At 37.5% G+C, this 13,563-nt stretch overlaps 1 protein-coding gene across 3 annotated transcripts; it reads right to left on the bottom strand.

Moving 5' to 3' along the window:
- Positions 1-1,707: 1,707 nt before the first annotated feature.
- LOC107721669 (polyadenylate-binding protein-interacting protein 2B-like) lies at positions 1,708-13,285 on the bottom strand. 3 transcript variants are annotated; one of them, XM_016529801.1, is made up of 4 exons: positions 5,827-5,921; positions 4,658-4,818; positions 3,391-3,561; positions 1,708-2,464 (listed from the first exon to the last, which is right to left on the bottom strand). In XM_016529801.1, the coding sequence occupies exons 1-4, from the start codon at positions 5,867-5,869 to the stop codon at positions 2,408-2,410; spliced, it is 432 nt and encodes a 143-aa protein (XP_016385287.1). In that variant the 5' UTR covers positions 5,870-5,921; the 3' UTR covers positions 1,708-2,407. The 3 variants fall into 3 exon arrangements, with proteins under 3 accessions (XP_016385287.1, XP_016385289.1, XP_016385290.1); XM_016529803.1 differs by lacking the exon at positions 5,827-5,921 and adding an exon at positions 11,676-11,854 and having other exon boundaries at positions 1,712-2,464; XM_016529804.1 differs by lacking the exon at positions 5,827-5,921 and adding an exon at positions 13,046-13,285 and having other exon boundaries at positions 1,717-2,464.
- Positions 13,286-13,563: the final 278 nt, after the last annotated feature.

Here is a 13,563-nt window from a genome sequence, read left to right as displayed (position 1 = left end):
CTCGAACTGATTTGCTGAAATCAAAACAGGGACGATAATAGGTGAAAACCAGCCAATGAGATTGCTGTTTGCGCATTAGTTCCGCCCACTACTGGAGAAAGCGGTAGTTCTTAAAAGCTGAAGAATTCCAAAGGAACTCCGTTATTTTTACAGCAAAATATAACAAAGAATATCGTTTACATGTAGCACGCATAGGTAGCGCGTCAATTCTCTCTCTTAGCTTTGTCTCGGTTTAGGAGTGTTACCACTAACTGCATCTGCACACAGCTGGGCTACCTGATTCAGATATACAAATTCAGAGTTTCCTTGGAGCCAAAAAGATGTGATGTAAATGTAATGCTGTGACCCTGTGAACTTTAGATCATTGGTGGAGGCAAATGACTGTCAGCATTAGTTGCTGCTAACCCCGAACGTCTCCCTTTCTTCTCTTCCTTCTCACCACATCCTGTGTGAACAGTTGTAAAAGACCCACCTCTATTTGTCCTCATTACAGGAGTACTAACAGCAAGATTGTGCTAAATGTCATGAGACGTAGAAGTATTTTAGGTAGGTCCATCTAATATATTTTTTATGTTATTCATTTATTTCGTTATTATTTCACATATGTCTATAAATGTATTAGTTTCAGTTCAGACAATCAGAACAAAATGTTCAAGTACCTTCGTATCAGTTTATTTAAATCTGTTTGTTGAACCTTTTGAAATGACACACCACTGTTAGCTAATGTGTGATGCAAATTTAAAAATGTCCCTTGACATGGCAGCAGGAACTGTGGAAACATTAGCAATGAGTATTTTTTTTTTCAATCTGTGTGCTGCTCACAGTATACAAACACCTATGTTTTTCATACCACAACATTTCAACTTTCAAATACTATGTATGTGTCTACCAGCACATTAAACAATTTAAACTAATTAAGGTATTGGCCATATATTGGCTGGCTGGCAGGGAATATTCTGTACACAATTTTGTGCATCTTTGACCTCAGGCCAATGATCACATGAGTTGAATCAGGTGTGTTTGATTAGAAACATCTAAAAAGCAGCCTTGGGGGTTCTCCAGGACCAGGATTGGGAATCACTGCCTTACAATAAGGACTCATTTTTTTACATTAGTTAATGCCTTAACTAACAATGAACAATTAATTTTTACAACGTTAGTTGACAGTGCATTAACAAATACACCCTTATTATGAAGTGTTACTTAAAACAAAAAAATGTTCAAAATGCAAATATTGTAATTGCTGAATGTTTAGTGCTGCTACCAGCAAGCATTTCTCAATACCATTTGTGTCTGTCAGTCACTGTGACTGTCTTATAACTTCACAGGATAATAAAATCTGAATGCCAAGAATCAAATCTAAGAAATAAAGTAGAATTTATAAATAAAGTAAATGGATGCAATGTTGGTTGTAGGTTAATTAAACATCCTACATTAAAACAACTGAATCACTTTCATGAGCATTAAAACGTAATTATGGCCTTTCCCATTCTCTATAGCAGTTAAAAGGAAATCAAGACAGTTTTGCTGATGAGAAACCAGATATTTCCAAGTTAATCTCCTCCAAATTAATAATGGATGAGGTTACATGACTGGCTGATTATTACTGAAGAGGCTAAGAGTAGTTAAGTTCTCATCCACATAAAATATGCATATATTAATCGATTCATCCATATATACATATGTTAAATGGTTCGTTTTTAACTGTACTGCGTGAGATTTAATAGATTTAAGATACAGCCATACACAAGAAATGGTCCATTTAGTACAAACTTTTCTTCTTTATTTTGCCATTCTTCCATATTTTTTTTAATGAAATTCAGTCCTGCATGTAACGAATTCAATTCAAACTCAAAAGTTGAATTCACGTGAATTCCCCAACACCCTTTCCTCAGCATTCAACACAAACCAAGGGGCTCCGCCCACAACCAGCCACGCCCCCAGTCATTTATGGCCACACCTCTTGAAACCCAGGAATGTGAAGTGATGCATCGAAAAGAACCATAACAAAAATAAAAGAAGAAAAAACACAGCAACAACAACGGGAGGAGAAGCAAAGACCTGATCAGGCACAAACTGTGAAACAATGAAAGTTGACAAGAACAGCCCTTTCAACAAGGGTAGAGGAAAATAAAACAGCCTGGTAATGAGTATGATATTATCTAGTCACAGCACCTCCTAGAGGTCATGTTTCAACTTAATACCCTTGGTTTATACACAACAGAAATATAAAGCTTATAGACAATCACCCCCTACCTCCCTCCCATTCAAAAAAATAAAACAGTATTCCAGCCCCTTCAAAAATGTGGAGAAGAGCGCATTTTATGTGACCATCCGAAACATGGGCACAACAGTCTCTGCATATATGATCAGACGTGTGTTTGAGAGAGGAGGACAATGATGATCCCTAGTATTTCACCCCTGGCACAAACTCCTTGGCTTCAGGGTTTAAGATGCTCTTTCGCTGGGGAAAAAATAAAAGTACAAATCAATTAAAACATATCTGTCATAACAATGAGCACTAACTTAATATTTTATTGAAGTTTTTTTTTTGTCCATACAATGAAAGTCAATAGGCTCCAGTGTTGTTTTGGACTCCAATAGAGCGCAACAGTGCCCAACCACTATTTCAGAGGCCTTGGTTCTGGAAGTATTTTTCCCATAAGGATTATAAACAAGAAAAAAAGTCCTTGTTTATAAACCATGAATTAAACCATCCAGCTACGAGGTGAAACACAACACTACAAACTTTTATTTCAAGCAAAAAGTATAAAGCTCTTGAGTAATTATGTGTGTGTGTGTATATATATATATATATATATATATATTAGAGAGTAGGGGTGTAGGAAGAATGACTTTCCCCATGTTTTCGCAGTGCTTCATGGGAGTGGGCGGGGCTACACAGCTCTTTTGTCTAGATCTACTTGTTGTGGTTCTCTGATTGGTGGAGAATCCTTTTCAAAATCATGGGTAATGTGGTTTTTAACCAGGAATTTCTACTGTTAAATATGACTTTAAAATGTTTAAATAATGCAGGCTGATGGTTTCAACAAAAGCATGTAACATCCATTACCAACTTTGCAGCTTATAGTAGGTCTGTTTTAAAGGGTTTGTATGTTATCGCTAAAAATTAGTTGAACAAATGAATGTTAAATGAAAAAGATAAAACTTAATACTTCTGTAACACACCTGTTGCACTCTATGACTTTCATTGTTTAAACAAAGACAGCTGAAAGAGTCAAAATATCTACTTATGTGTTTCACAGAACAAAAGGTCTTACAGGTTTAGCACGATGTGAGGGTGAGTAAATGATAACAGTTTGCATTTTTGGGTGATAAGCTGATTTTCCTAGTTTCTATACTGAATGTCCATGAGGACTTAAAGCTTACCAAGATTTCCTCTGCATTGCCATCACTGACAGAAAGTCCATTGAGCTGTTGCTGTATCTGTCCGACTGAGGGGAGGTCCCTCTCTGGAATGAACCAATCCTGATCCTCCTCATCCAACATCTCTTGGAAACAGCGCTCCAAAAACTCCTGCTCAAGCAATTCCTCCTCCACCTAGGATATACACAAATAAGACAAAAGTTCCTGTCCAAGTTTATTTAACAAAAGAACAAATAAATAAAGTGTAAAAACAATACATTCTACAATTTAACATCTCAAGAGCCACAGAGTGAGATCCAAAAATGGTCGTAAAACAAAACTATGAACTTAAAGGATTAGTTCACCCAAAAATGAAAATTCTGTCATTAATTACTCACCCTCATGTCGTTTCAAACCCGTAAGACCTTCGTTCATCTTCGGAACACAAATTAAGATATTTTTGATGGAATCTGAGAGCTGTCTGACCCTGCATAGACAGCAACGTAACTGAAATGTTCCCAAGTCCAGAAACATAGCAAGGAGATCGGTAATATAATCCATGTGACATCAGGGGTTCAACCGTAATCTTACGAAGCTACGAGAATACTTTGTGCACAAAAGAAAAAAAAATACTTTATTCAACAATTCGTCTCCTCCGCATCACCCTGGTGCGCCATTTTGGAGAATATCCGCCGGACGTAAACAACGTATGCTGTTCCGTGTCAGCTGCGTCACGCCGGATCTGTTTCCTACGTTGTTGTGATTTGATCTGAACGGAAACAGCGTATCCGTGTGACGCAGCTGACACAGAACAGCATACGTTGTTTACGTCCAGCGGATATTCTCCAAAATGGCACGAGGATGATGTGGAGCCGACGAATTGTTGAATAAAGTCGTTTTTTTTTTTCTTTTGCGCACAAAAAGTATTCTCGTAGTTTCGTATAATTGCGGATGAACCACTGATGTCACATGATTATTTTACAGATCTCCTTGCTACGTCTCTGGACTTGGGAAGATTTCAGTTGTATTGCTGTCTATGCAGGGTCAGACAGCTCTCAGATTCCATCAAAAATATCTTAATTTGTGTTCCGAAGATGAACGAAGGTCTTACGGGTTTGAAACGACATGAGGGTGAGTAATTAATGACAGAATTTTCATTTTTGGGTGAACTAACCCTTTAACTGGGGATCACTAACACAAAAGTATAAAACCCATCCTGATCAACAGCTGAGTTTGTGTTTTTATGGTGTGGGCTTGAAAGGGCTGTAAGTGGGTTTGTGTGTGTATAGACCTGCCGATTGTATTCCTCCTCGTTCTCCATCCACATGTACTCTGCAAAGGGGTTGGACTCATTCTCTGCATGCCCATTGGCTACTGGGTCTTTTCCCTCACTTCCTGGAACTCCGCTGCCCGCCATCTTTCCTATGTCAGCCCCGTTCATTTCTGCTGGCTCTAAAAAAAGATAGACACATATTTTAGGGATGTATACTATAGAAATCATGTCTAATATTGATAGCAATAACAAATTCAATATAGATAGATTTTTTTTTTTTTTGATAACCAATATGAGCAACATTAGCATTCTGTATATAATTAGACATCAAAAACATAAAAAAAAGACATCAAAACCAAAATACAACAAAAAAAAAGGTACTTTTGAAATCTAGGGTGTGCAAAGTCAGCAAATTGTGAACTAATATACAACCGGTCTAATAAGACTTTACTAAAAAGACACACACTAAAAGGTGGACAACACCTATATATGCATATTGCATATGTGAACACATATTGAGTACAATTAAGTCATACACATCTACAATACTGTTTAATGATTTGGGATAAGTAGAATAAAAATTCATGTTTTTGAACATTAACCCCCGGTTTCATAGACAAGGCTTAAGCATAGTCTCAGACTAAAATGCATGTCTGTTCTGTTTTAACTGTCAGAAACTTGCACGGACATATCTTAAAATATGTTAGTATTATTGATTTGTCTCAAGATGCACACCAGTAATGCTTTTTCTAAGGCACGTTTATAAAAGATAATGTCCTAATTAGATCTATAACCTAATCCTGGTTTAACCTAAGCCCTGTCTTTGAAACCAGGCCTAAAAGTCTTTTATATGCAACATTGCTGCATTTATTTGATCAAAATACAGTAACAAGTAATATTGTGAAATACTATCACAATTTAAAATAATTTTTTATATTACTATCCGTTTAATATTGCTATTTATTTCAGTTATGTGAATGAATGGTAAATATAAAAATTAAGAATAAATGAGTATTTCGCAATAATTTGTTAGGATAGGAATTGAGCTGAGAAACCAGTTAACTTATGACAGAAAAATAAAAGGCTGCTGAAGGAGTCACAAGCTGAGCAGCTGTTTATATACTGTAACGCTTGAGACAATAGCATAAAGCATATCATAACACTTAAACACAACCACAACTACTCACTGTGTACATGAACTACTGGTGCATGTACAAGATCATGTTCCATAATGACGCAACATGGCTGAACACTCAACCTGTTCGCCTGCAATAGATGATCATCTAAGACTAAATTAATAAGAGAATAAACAAAACACACTAACAATACATGTAATGCACATTTCCAAATATATACACTAATAGTTGTTTTTGGTATGAATTCCTCTGATTTGGAGTTGATATTTTGGCAATAAACTATGCATTCTTGCATGATTTAAACCATGTATCCTGCCCTCCCCCCCCAAAAAAAATCTGATCAACCAAACACATAACTCAAAACATATGCATGTTTGCTATCAGTTGCAGATGTTTACAGTAATACCTGCTGTAAACACTAGAGGGAACAGTGACCCTGATGCTTTAGGACAGGGGTGTCCAAACTTTTCCTAAAGGGGGCCGGATTGGACGATGTGGAAACACTGGGGGGCCGGATGCTTCTACCTATATATATATATATATATATATGTATATATGTATGTATGTATGCGTGCGTGTATGTGTGATGTTGAGTTGACAGTAGCAGTAGCTTGTGTTTTGTTGAGGACAAAAATCTGCAAATATCTTGTTTTTAAAGCTTTAATAATTATAACATAGAATGGCTTTATGGTATTTAATCTATTAACACATGAAAGCACAAACTGCATCAAAAATGTCTGTAATTTGGCCTATATTTCATAACTCCCTTACATTACATTAAATTGGCCTATATGTCTACATTAATTATATAAGAAGATTCTGTATAAATATGCAACATTTCTGCCACAATACCACAGTTACGGTTACTACAGTAAATCAAAATGTTGGTGATTTGTGGATTGAAAAGTATTCTTACTGCATTGTTGTCGCACAATGTTTTTCCTATTTTCCGCGTTAGTGTTGTTGAGAATGTCAGCGCTGTTTCATCTGCCTTTGACATATGTGGTTTGTATGGAAACCTCTGCTCCAAACTCAAACGCTTCTCACAGCGCTGTTTAGAGGTCTCGTGATCGAGATCAGTCAGCGCGTAAACGCATTTGTTCTGAGCTCGCGCTACGCCGTCTTTAGGCAGAGCTAACGGTCCGTGCAGCGCGGTTCAAACGAGTCGCGCTCTTCCACTTTTGACGCGTTTAGGAATTCGTGTGCGCTAAACAAATGAGAGCGCATATGAGTTATCAAATTGATATCACTCGCGTTTTACTGCTACATCTGGTCTAAAATTTAGTGCTGCCATCTTGTGTTGACATTTTGAAACTGCATAGGCCTATTTTGTAAATTATGCTTGGCGGGCCATATATAATATAGCCTATTAAGACAGCTGCGGGCCGCTTAACATTCATCCACGGGCCGCATTTGGCCCGCGGGCCGTAGTTTGGACACCCCTGCTTTAGGACAACAGATTAAGCAGTTAATTTCATATAATATTTAAAAAGATTACTTGGTTGCGTTTTATTCATGCGCAATAGGTATACACTAGCCTGCTGCATGGCAAAAATGGTCTTTTCCCCCACCAATCAGCTGTTTACACACATTGACTGTGTCTGAAGCTGAATGCTGCCTCTCACATATGGAGAGAAAGGCATTAAAGCAAGTCCGAATTTAATATTTGCATAAATTGTCACCAACTAAGCAGCATTCTTACTATTGCTGCAGCATGTGTGTACAATACATACGTACAATATGCTTAATATGCTTTTCCAATGTGATTATTGAACCACAAATAAAATCAGTTATGATTAGGGGTGTGACGAGATCTTGTGGCACGAGATCCGATGTGTCTCCGTGACGATCGTGAACGCTTTCCTCACGCAGACCTTTCAGATATATTTGCGTTACACTGGCTCGTTCACAAGTGGTGGTATGCAAGATATTTTATGTTCACATCAGGCAAGTGGCCGCATGATAAGCGGGAAAATTACGCAGTGTAGTCTTTATCCAGTCATAAAAACAGAATTCGCAGTTTAACGCGGAATGTGAAATAAAACGCTGCTTAGTATTTACTCTTTGAATTCAATATGCACTGATTCTTATTCAAGCTACAAAAGTTATTTAGGTAAGAGCAGTGAGTGATTTTCTCTTTGTCTTTTGTTAATGGCCCCAAATATTGCAAGTTGTAGCGATATGCATATATGTACATTATGTACATTTATGATATGTACATTTGCGATATTTCGATATACTGCCCAGCCCTAATATGGACTAGTATCTGTAAATATTAAGCCGCAAAAGTCGATTTAAATATGAATCCTGCATGTTCTGCCTGTCTCTGTTAATGAATGGCGCAGACGCGTGGTTTTATGAGAGGCCGTTCAAGACATTATTCAAACTTCATTCGCGCACACACTATCAAACTCTCTCATATACACTACTAAAAATCTCGTCTCGTCCTCGTGAACCCAGTCTCGTGGGATAAGTGTCTCGTCACACCCCTAGTTAGGATACAAAAAAATGTTGTTGTTTTTTTTACTGATAATTTGATCATACTGCCAAATGTTACAGCAGATTTAGGGTAAATCTGCAAAATAGCTGTTTTTACCAAAATTATAAATGTTATGATAAGTAAACACCAAGATGCACTTCGCTGAATTAAACATACACGCAATCGTGCGAAGACTAGTATATACACATAGAATACTACTGTTCAATTTGTGAAATAATGCCTACCATTAAAATTGAGCAGGCAATATGCAGTGTACACAGTTCGTAGCATTTTCATTTGCAACAACCACAGACTCACAGAACATTTGTGGCTGACTGGCTAATGTGTGTTAAGTTGGTGTATGAGAGATCAGAGATTTAAGGCTAAATAATAGCAGTGACATCACTGGAGGAAATGAGCTCATCTGTGAGTGATGACATGAGAGGATGAGCTACTGAGAGATCTACAGGGGCTTTAAACTCTCACTCACACACACGTCTGGTCAGCTATCCTTGTGGGGACATCCCATAGGCGTAATGGTTTTTCTACTGTACAGACCGTATATTCTATTGCCCTACACCAGGGGTGTCCAAACTACGGCCCGCGGGCCAAATGCGGCCCGTGGATGAATGTTAAGCGGCCCGCAGCTGTCTTAATAGGCTATATTATATATGGCCCGCCAAGCATAATTTACAAAATAGGCCTATGCAGTTTCAAAATGTCAACACAAGACGCTCCTCCATTTGGGGACGTGGAGGAGCGCACGGGAAAAAAGGGCAAAACAAAAACTGACAAAAACCGGAAATCAAACCCGGGGAAGGGATGTCGCTTACAGTTCGGTCCGATGTTCTGTCACGGGTGACACACACACACACACACACACACACACACACACACACACACACGACAGGCAATAGGTAACAGAGACCATAACTTAAACAAGCACATATGAGGTTTCTGAAAAAAAAAAGTTCATCTGCAATGCTGGACCCACTGTTATTTGTTATTTTGGAACTTGCAAGTGACTTTTTGGGTTTGGGTTAATCCATTAACATTTTGCAGCCTAAATCCTTGATTAAAAAGAAATAAATAATACAGAATATTATATCACAATCTGCCACCTGTCCAAATACTGGTTCAGACAGACAAGTAGGCCTATACACTAGTTGGCAGATCTAGTGATCATGGCTGTACCGAGTATTTACAAATGCATGCACTGCTTCACATAGTGTACAAGGGCAAAACAAATCAATGCTGCAATCTCTAATGTTTGAACAAACACAAGCAAACATGTTAGCATGAACAAACTGTTTCAATGCATAACATACATATACAGTTACTAATAAACTCAGCAAAAAATAAATGTCCCTTTTATCAGCATATTGTAATTTAAAGAATTTAGTAAAATCCAAATAAGCTTCACAGATCTTTATTGCAAAGGGTTTAAACAATGTTTTTCCATGCTTGTTCAATAAACAAACAATAATTGCACATGCACCTGTGGAACAGTCCTTTAGACACTAACAGTTTATAGTTGGTAGGCAAATAAGGGCACCGTTTACAATAACTTAGGAAAGTAAAGAGCCATTTCTACTCCCTGCCAGTTAAGTTTGTCTTGTGGAGTGCTATTCAGAGTTATGAGGTTCAAGCTTTGTTAGGATGCAGTCCACTGTCTTCCCACGGAGTTGCTCCCATCAGGTTTGTAGTCTGCAAGAAATTGAATTCCTGTGTTCTCCAATCAGGCATAAAAACATGAACTCAGGCCTTGATTGGACTTTATTGTTGTGTCAAATGTAATAAAACTTCCTAGTTTTATGGACATTGCCTTCTTTGATATTCCTTCAGTCAGTGTTTGTTACAGGTGATAGTCACAAATACATGCTTGACTCGCGTTACTCACTGCTGTTACTCGGCTGCTGTGTGAAAAGCACATTTTGAGATTCACACCTGTAAATAAACACAGCTGTCAGTTCAAAACACTGACAGTGGGAACGTAGCCAGTAATTAGAAAAAATCCCTAATGTATTGGTAGAATGACCCAGCTGGGGGAGGCCATCCTTCTCACAATGCCCCATATTAAAACAAATACATACAAACGTTAATTGAACAAACAAATGTAATACATCCACACGGAGCATTTATAATACTGCACAACTAGACATTCCTTTTAACTCTCAGTTTCACTGCCAAAACTGTGCTACAAAATGTTAAAAAAAGACAACCTGAATCTCAGCTTGCCCTCATTTTTAAATATGGGACAAGGCCTAATCCCAAGCATCTATGTACAGTATCATAGTCCATTGTCATAAACACAGTTTATTAAAACTAGTGTCCTACTATCTACTGTTTTATGTTTTTTTTTTTTTTTTTGTGCCACTAAGCAATACAATGTTCAAAGATATTAGGTCAACAAATAACACCTTAGTCGAGATTAGAGAGAGTAAAAGTTTATCAACCCATCCAATAACTACAGATTCAAGATTCCTCCCTCACACCTACAGTACAAGAAAAGCAGCTAGGTCTGGACTCTGGACAACTCGGTCGATGTAACGAGCTGATCATGGCAGTGGTTATACAAGTTACATGTTCCCTTCAAACACAGTGATGAGCAGCATGTGTGATAGACTGCAAAAAACCTCAAGCTTATGCAACAACACCCTACTGCATGTGTGTTTATAGAGACACCACTGTCAGAAATATCAAAACAAAAGACTAGGCACAGTTAACCTTCCTTCTAGACAAGCATTCTGATATTGAGGCACTGGCTGATAAACAGAAAAAGTAAACAATTTTTTTTTTTTTTTTAAATGGAGCACTTTCAACATAATAAACGAGTTTAAACATAAAAGCATCAAAACGCAACGAAGTTCCCCGAAACAACCATATAAGCTAGTTAGCTTAGTAAACGTTACACCGTTTACTGCACGCGCTTTATAAACACTCTCAAGACAATTATGTAATCCACTTTTGCAGTAAGTTATACACTGAGAAAAGCGGGATAATTTAGAGGACAAACAAATAGCTCTCAGCAACGCGAATATAACTTACCTTCATGGCAGGACAAAGCACGTAACAATGAGAGTTAACTGACGAGAAAGGTCGTGTTGAAAAATGCAATGACAGCCCAAGTGGGCCACAACAACCCCCTGACATGACATTAGAGTTTATCCACAAGAACTTCATACACAAAGTCGCAAAATAACGCATTGTTAATCATGTAGGAGAAAAGCAATCCAAATTCACGAACAACCAAACAAGAACCAGTTTGCACGGTCATATTTGCCGTCGGAACCGCTTTTTAGACATTAAGACAGCGTCCAGTCAATGACAGAGACGCAGTGAAGTCTGGTCGAGACGTGCAAATACACACACACCGAGAGGAAAACAGTGCAAGCTAAAGACCGATCGATATATATCGTACCTGGCATTGCTGGCGCTTATAATGTCCGTCAGATCTCGCGGAAAGCTTCAGTTAACACTGTACGGAATGATTAATCCCTAATTTGCAAGGTAGTTGAGCTGAGATGAGATGGCTGACTGCCATTAGAGAAACACAACACATTACGAGCAAGATGGTCATGTGGTTCCTGCTTAAACAAACATGCATCAACCCTCTTCCCTCTGTGTTTGTCTCTTTCTAACACAAACGCATAAATTAAAAAATGCAGTTACTATGTAACCGATCGTTTGATCATTCGGCATTTTTATGACAATATGCAGGAACAGTGTCTGGAACATATTTTAAAAACATGCTTATTATAGTTTAGAAACAATACAACAACAACAACCCTGACCTATTCAGTCAGATTCACAAGCTACTTCTCAGAACAATGTGTGAAACGCGCTTATAAATAATATTTAGTTTGATTTTAGTATTTGATTAAGGTGCAGGAAAACACATGCTTGATAAAGTACTAATAGTAAGCCAGAATCAATCCAGCGAATCGGTTCCTTCGAGTAGTTTGTTTTCAAAAGCTGGTTTAAAAAAACAATTCAGCTATACGTAGTTACGTAATTGCGTCATAACCTGCGACTCCTGACACCCCAGCCTGGGATACATGTACAGGCGGTTTAATTACTTTTATTATTAAATTATGCCGTATTAAAAAGTGTTTAAGGGTTTCGTGTGTCTTGTTTTTTTTTCACCCAAAACAATTACAATAGCAAACCTGTTTTTTTTTTATTTATCTTAGACCATATCAATATTAACTCGTAGTGAACAAACGATATAATCAAATCGTACACACATATCTTCACATCAAATGTTGTTTCGGCTCATTGTGAATCATGAACGAATCGTTTTGTGAAGGTTCATCGAAAAGATTCGAACCAACAGAAAGATTCATTCATTTAAGAGACATCGAAAACATGCATCGAGCGTCCTCTTCGTTTCTTTTACACACAAACACACGCATATTCAAATATGTTTCATTGTATTCAACTGAGCGTATTTGATCATTTTTGCCATATTTATGAAATATGCAGGGATGTTTTCTGGAATAGCTTATGGCATGGCATTGTTTAAAAATAAAGAACTGCTTGAAACGAGTTGATGCAGGAAAACGAAATGTCTGTGCATGCAAATGACAGATTTATCTGTTTTCCAAAATGTCAATATGAAGCCAAGCAAGGAAAATTGGCATTCCCCATTCTCATCAATTGTCATATGCAAATTCCACTATAAAACGGAGTATTGTAACACAAAACTGGTTTATAATGTGGTTTATACTGCTCCATATTCCTATATCTGATTGTGTAATGTTTTAATAACCGTTATTATTCTCTACTTACTTTTAGTCAAATCCTCCGATGACCGATGGTAATAACTACATCAAACAGACAGAGCTGAGGAAATATTTCTGTAGAAAAGATAGCCAGGACGCTGGCCAGTCTCTGGTCGGATATTGACTTGTGAAAAAGTGAGGACACAGTGGAAAAGTCCTGACAGATAAACCGTGTCGCTTTGTCTTGATGTTTTCAGTGTGCTGCTGCGTAAATCACCAACTGTGCTCGTCACGTGACCACAGCTGATCACACTCACAACTCATTGATTGGAGATGTTTGCGTTTTGTTGCATTTTATAACTTTGCATTTTTATAAGTAACATTGTTTGTAAATTGGACGTGGACTTTTCAGCATAACAATGATCAGGCACCATTAACTGTAAGATAATTTTACGGCTTAATTTGCTGAGCCAGTGGATTCATTTTTTAACTTCCTGTAATGTTGCTCTTCTTTCGTGAAGTGTTACGTTTCTTCGACAACATTTGTTAAGGTTTTTTTAATTATATATATATATATATATATAT

The sequence above is a fragment of the Sinocyclocheilus rhinocerous genome, unplaced genomic scaffold (assembly GCF_001515625.1).
Source record: "Sinocyclocheilus rhinocerous isolate Xijiao unplaced genomic scaffold, SAMN03320098_v1.1 scaffold1382, whole genome shotgun sequence".
Classification (NCBI taxonomy): Eukaryota; Metazoa; Chordata; class Actinopteri; order Cypriniformes; family Cyprinidae; genus Sinocyclocheilus; species Sinocyclocheilus rhinocerous.
The sequence above is the reverse complement of the archived record's forward strand: the minus strand, read 5'-3'. Positions and strand labels throughout refer to the sequence as shown.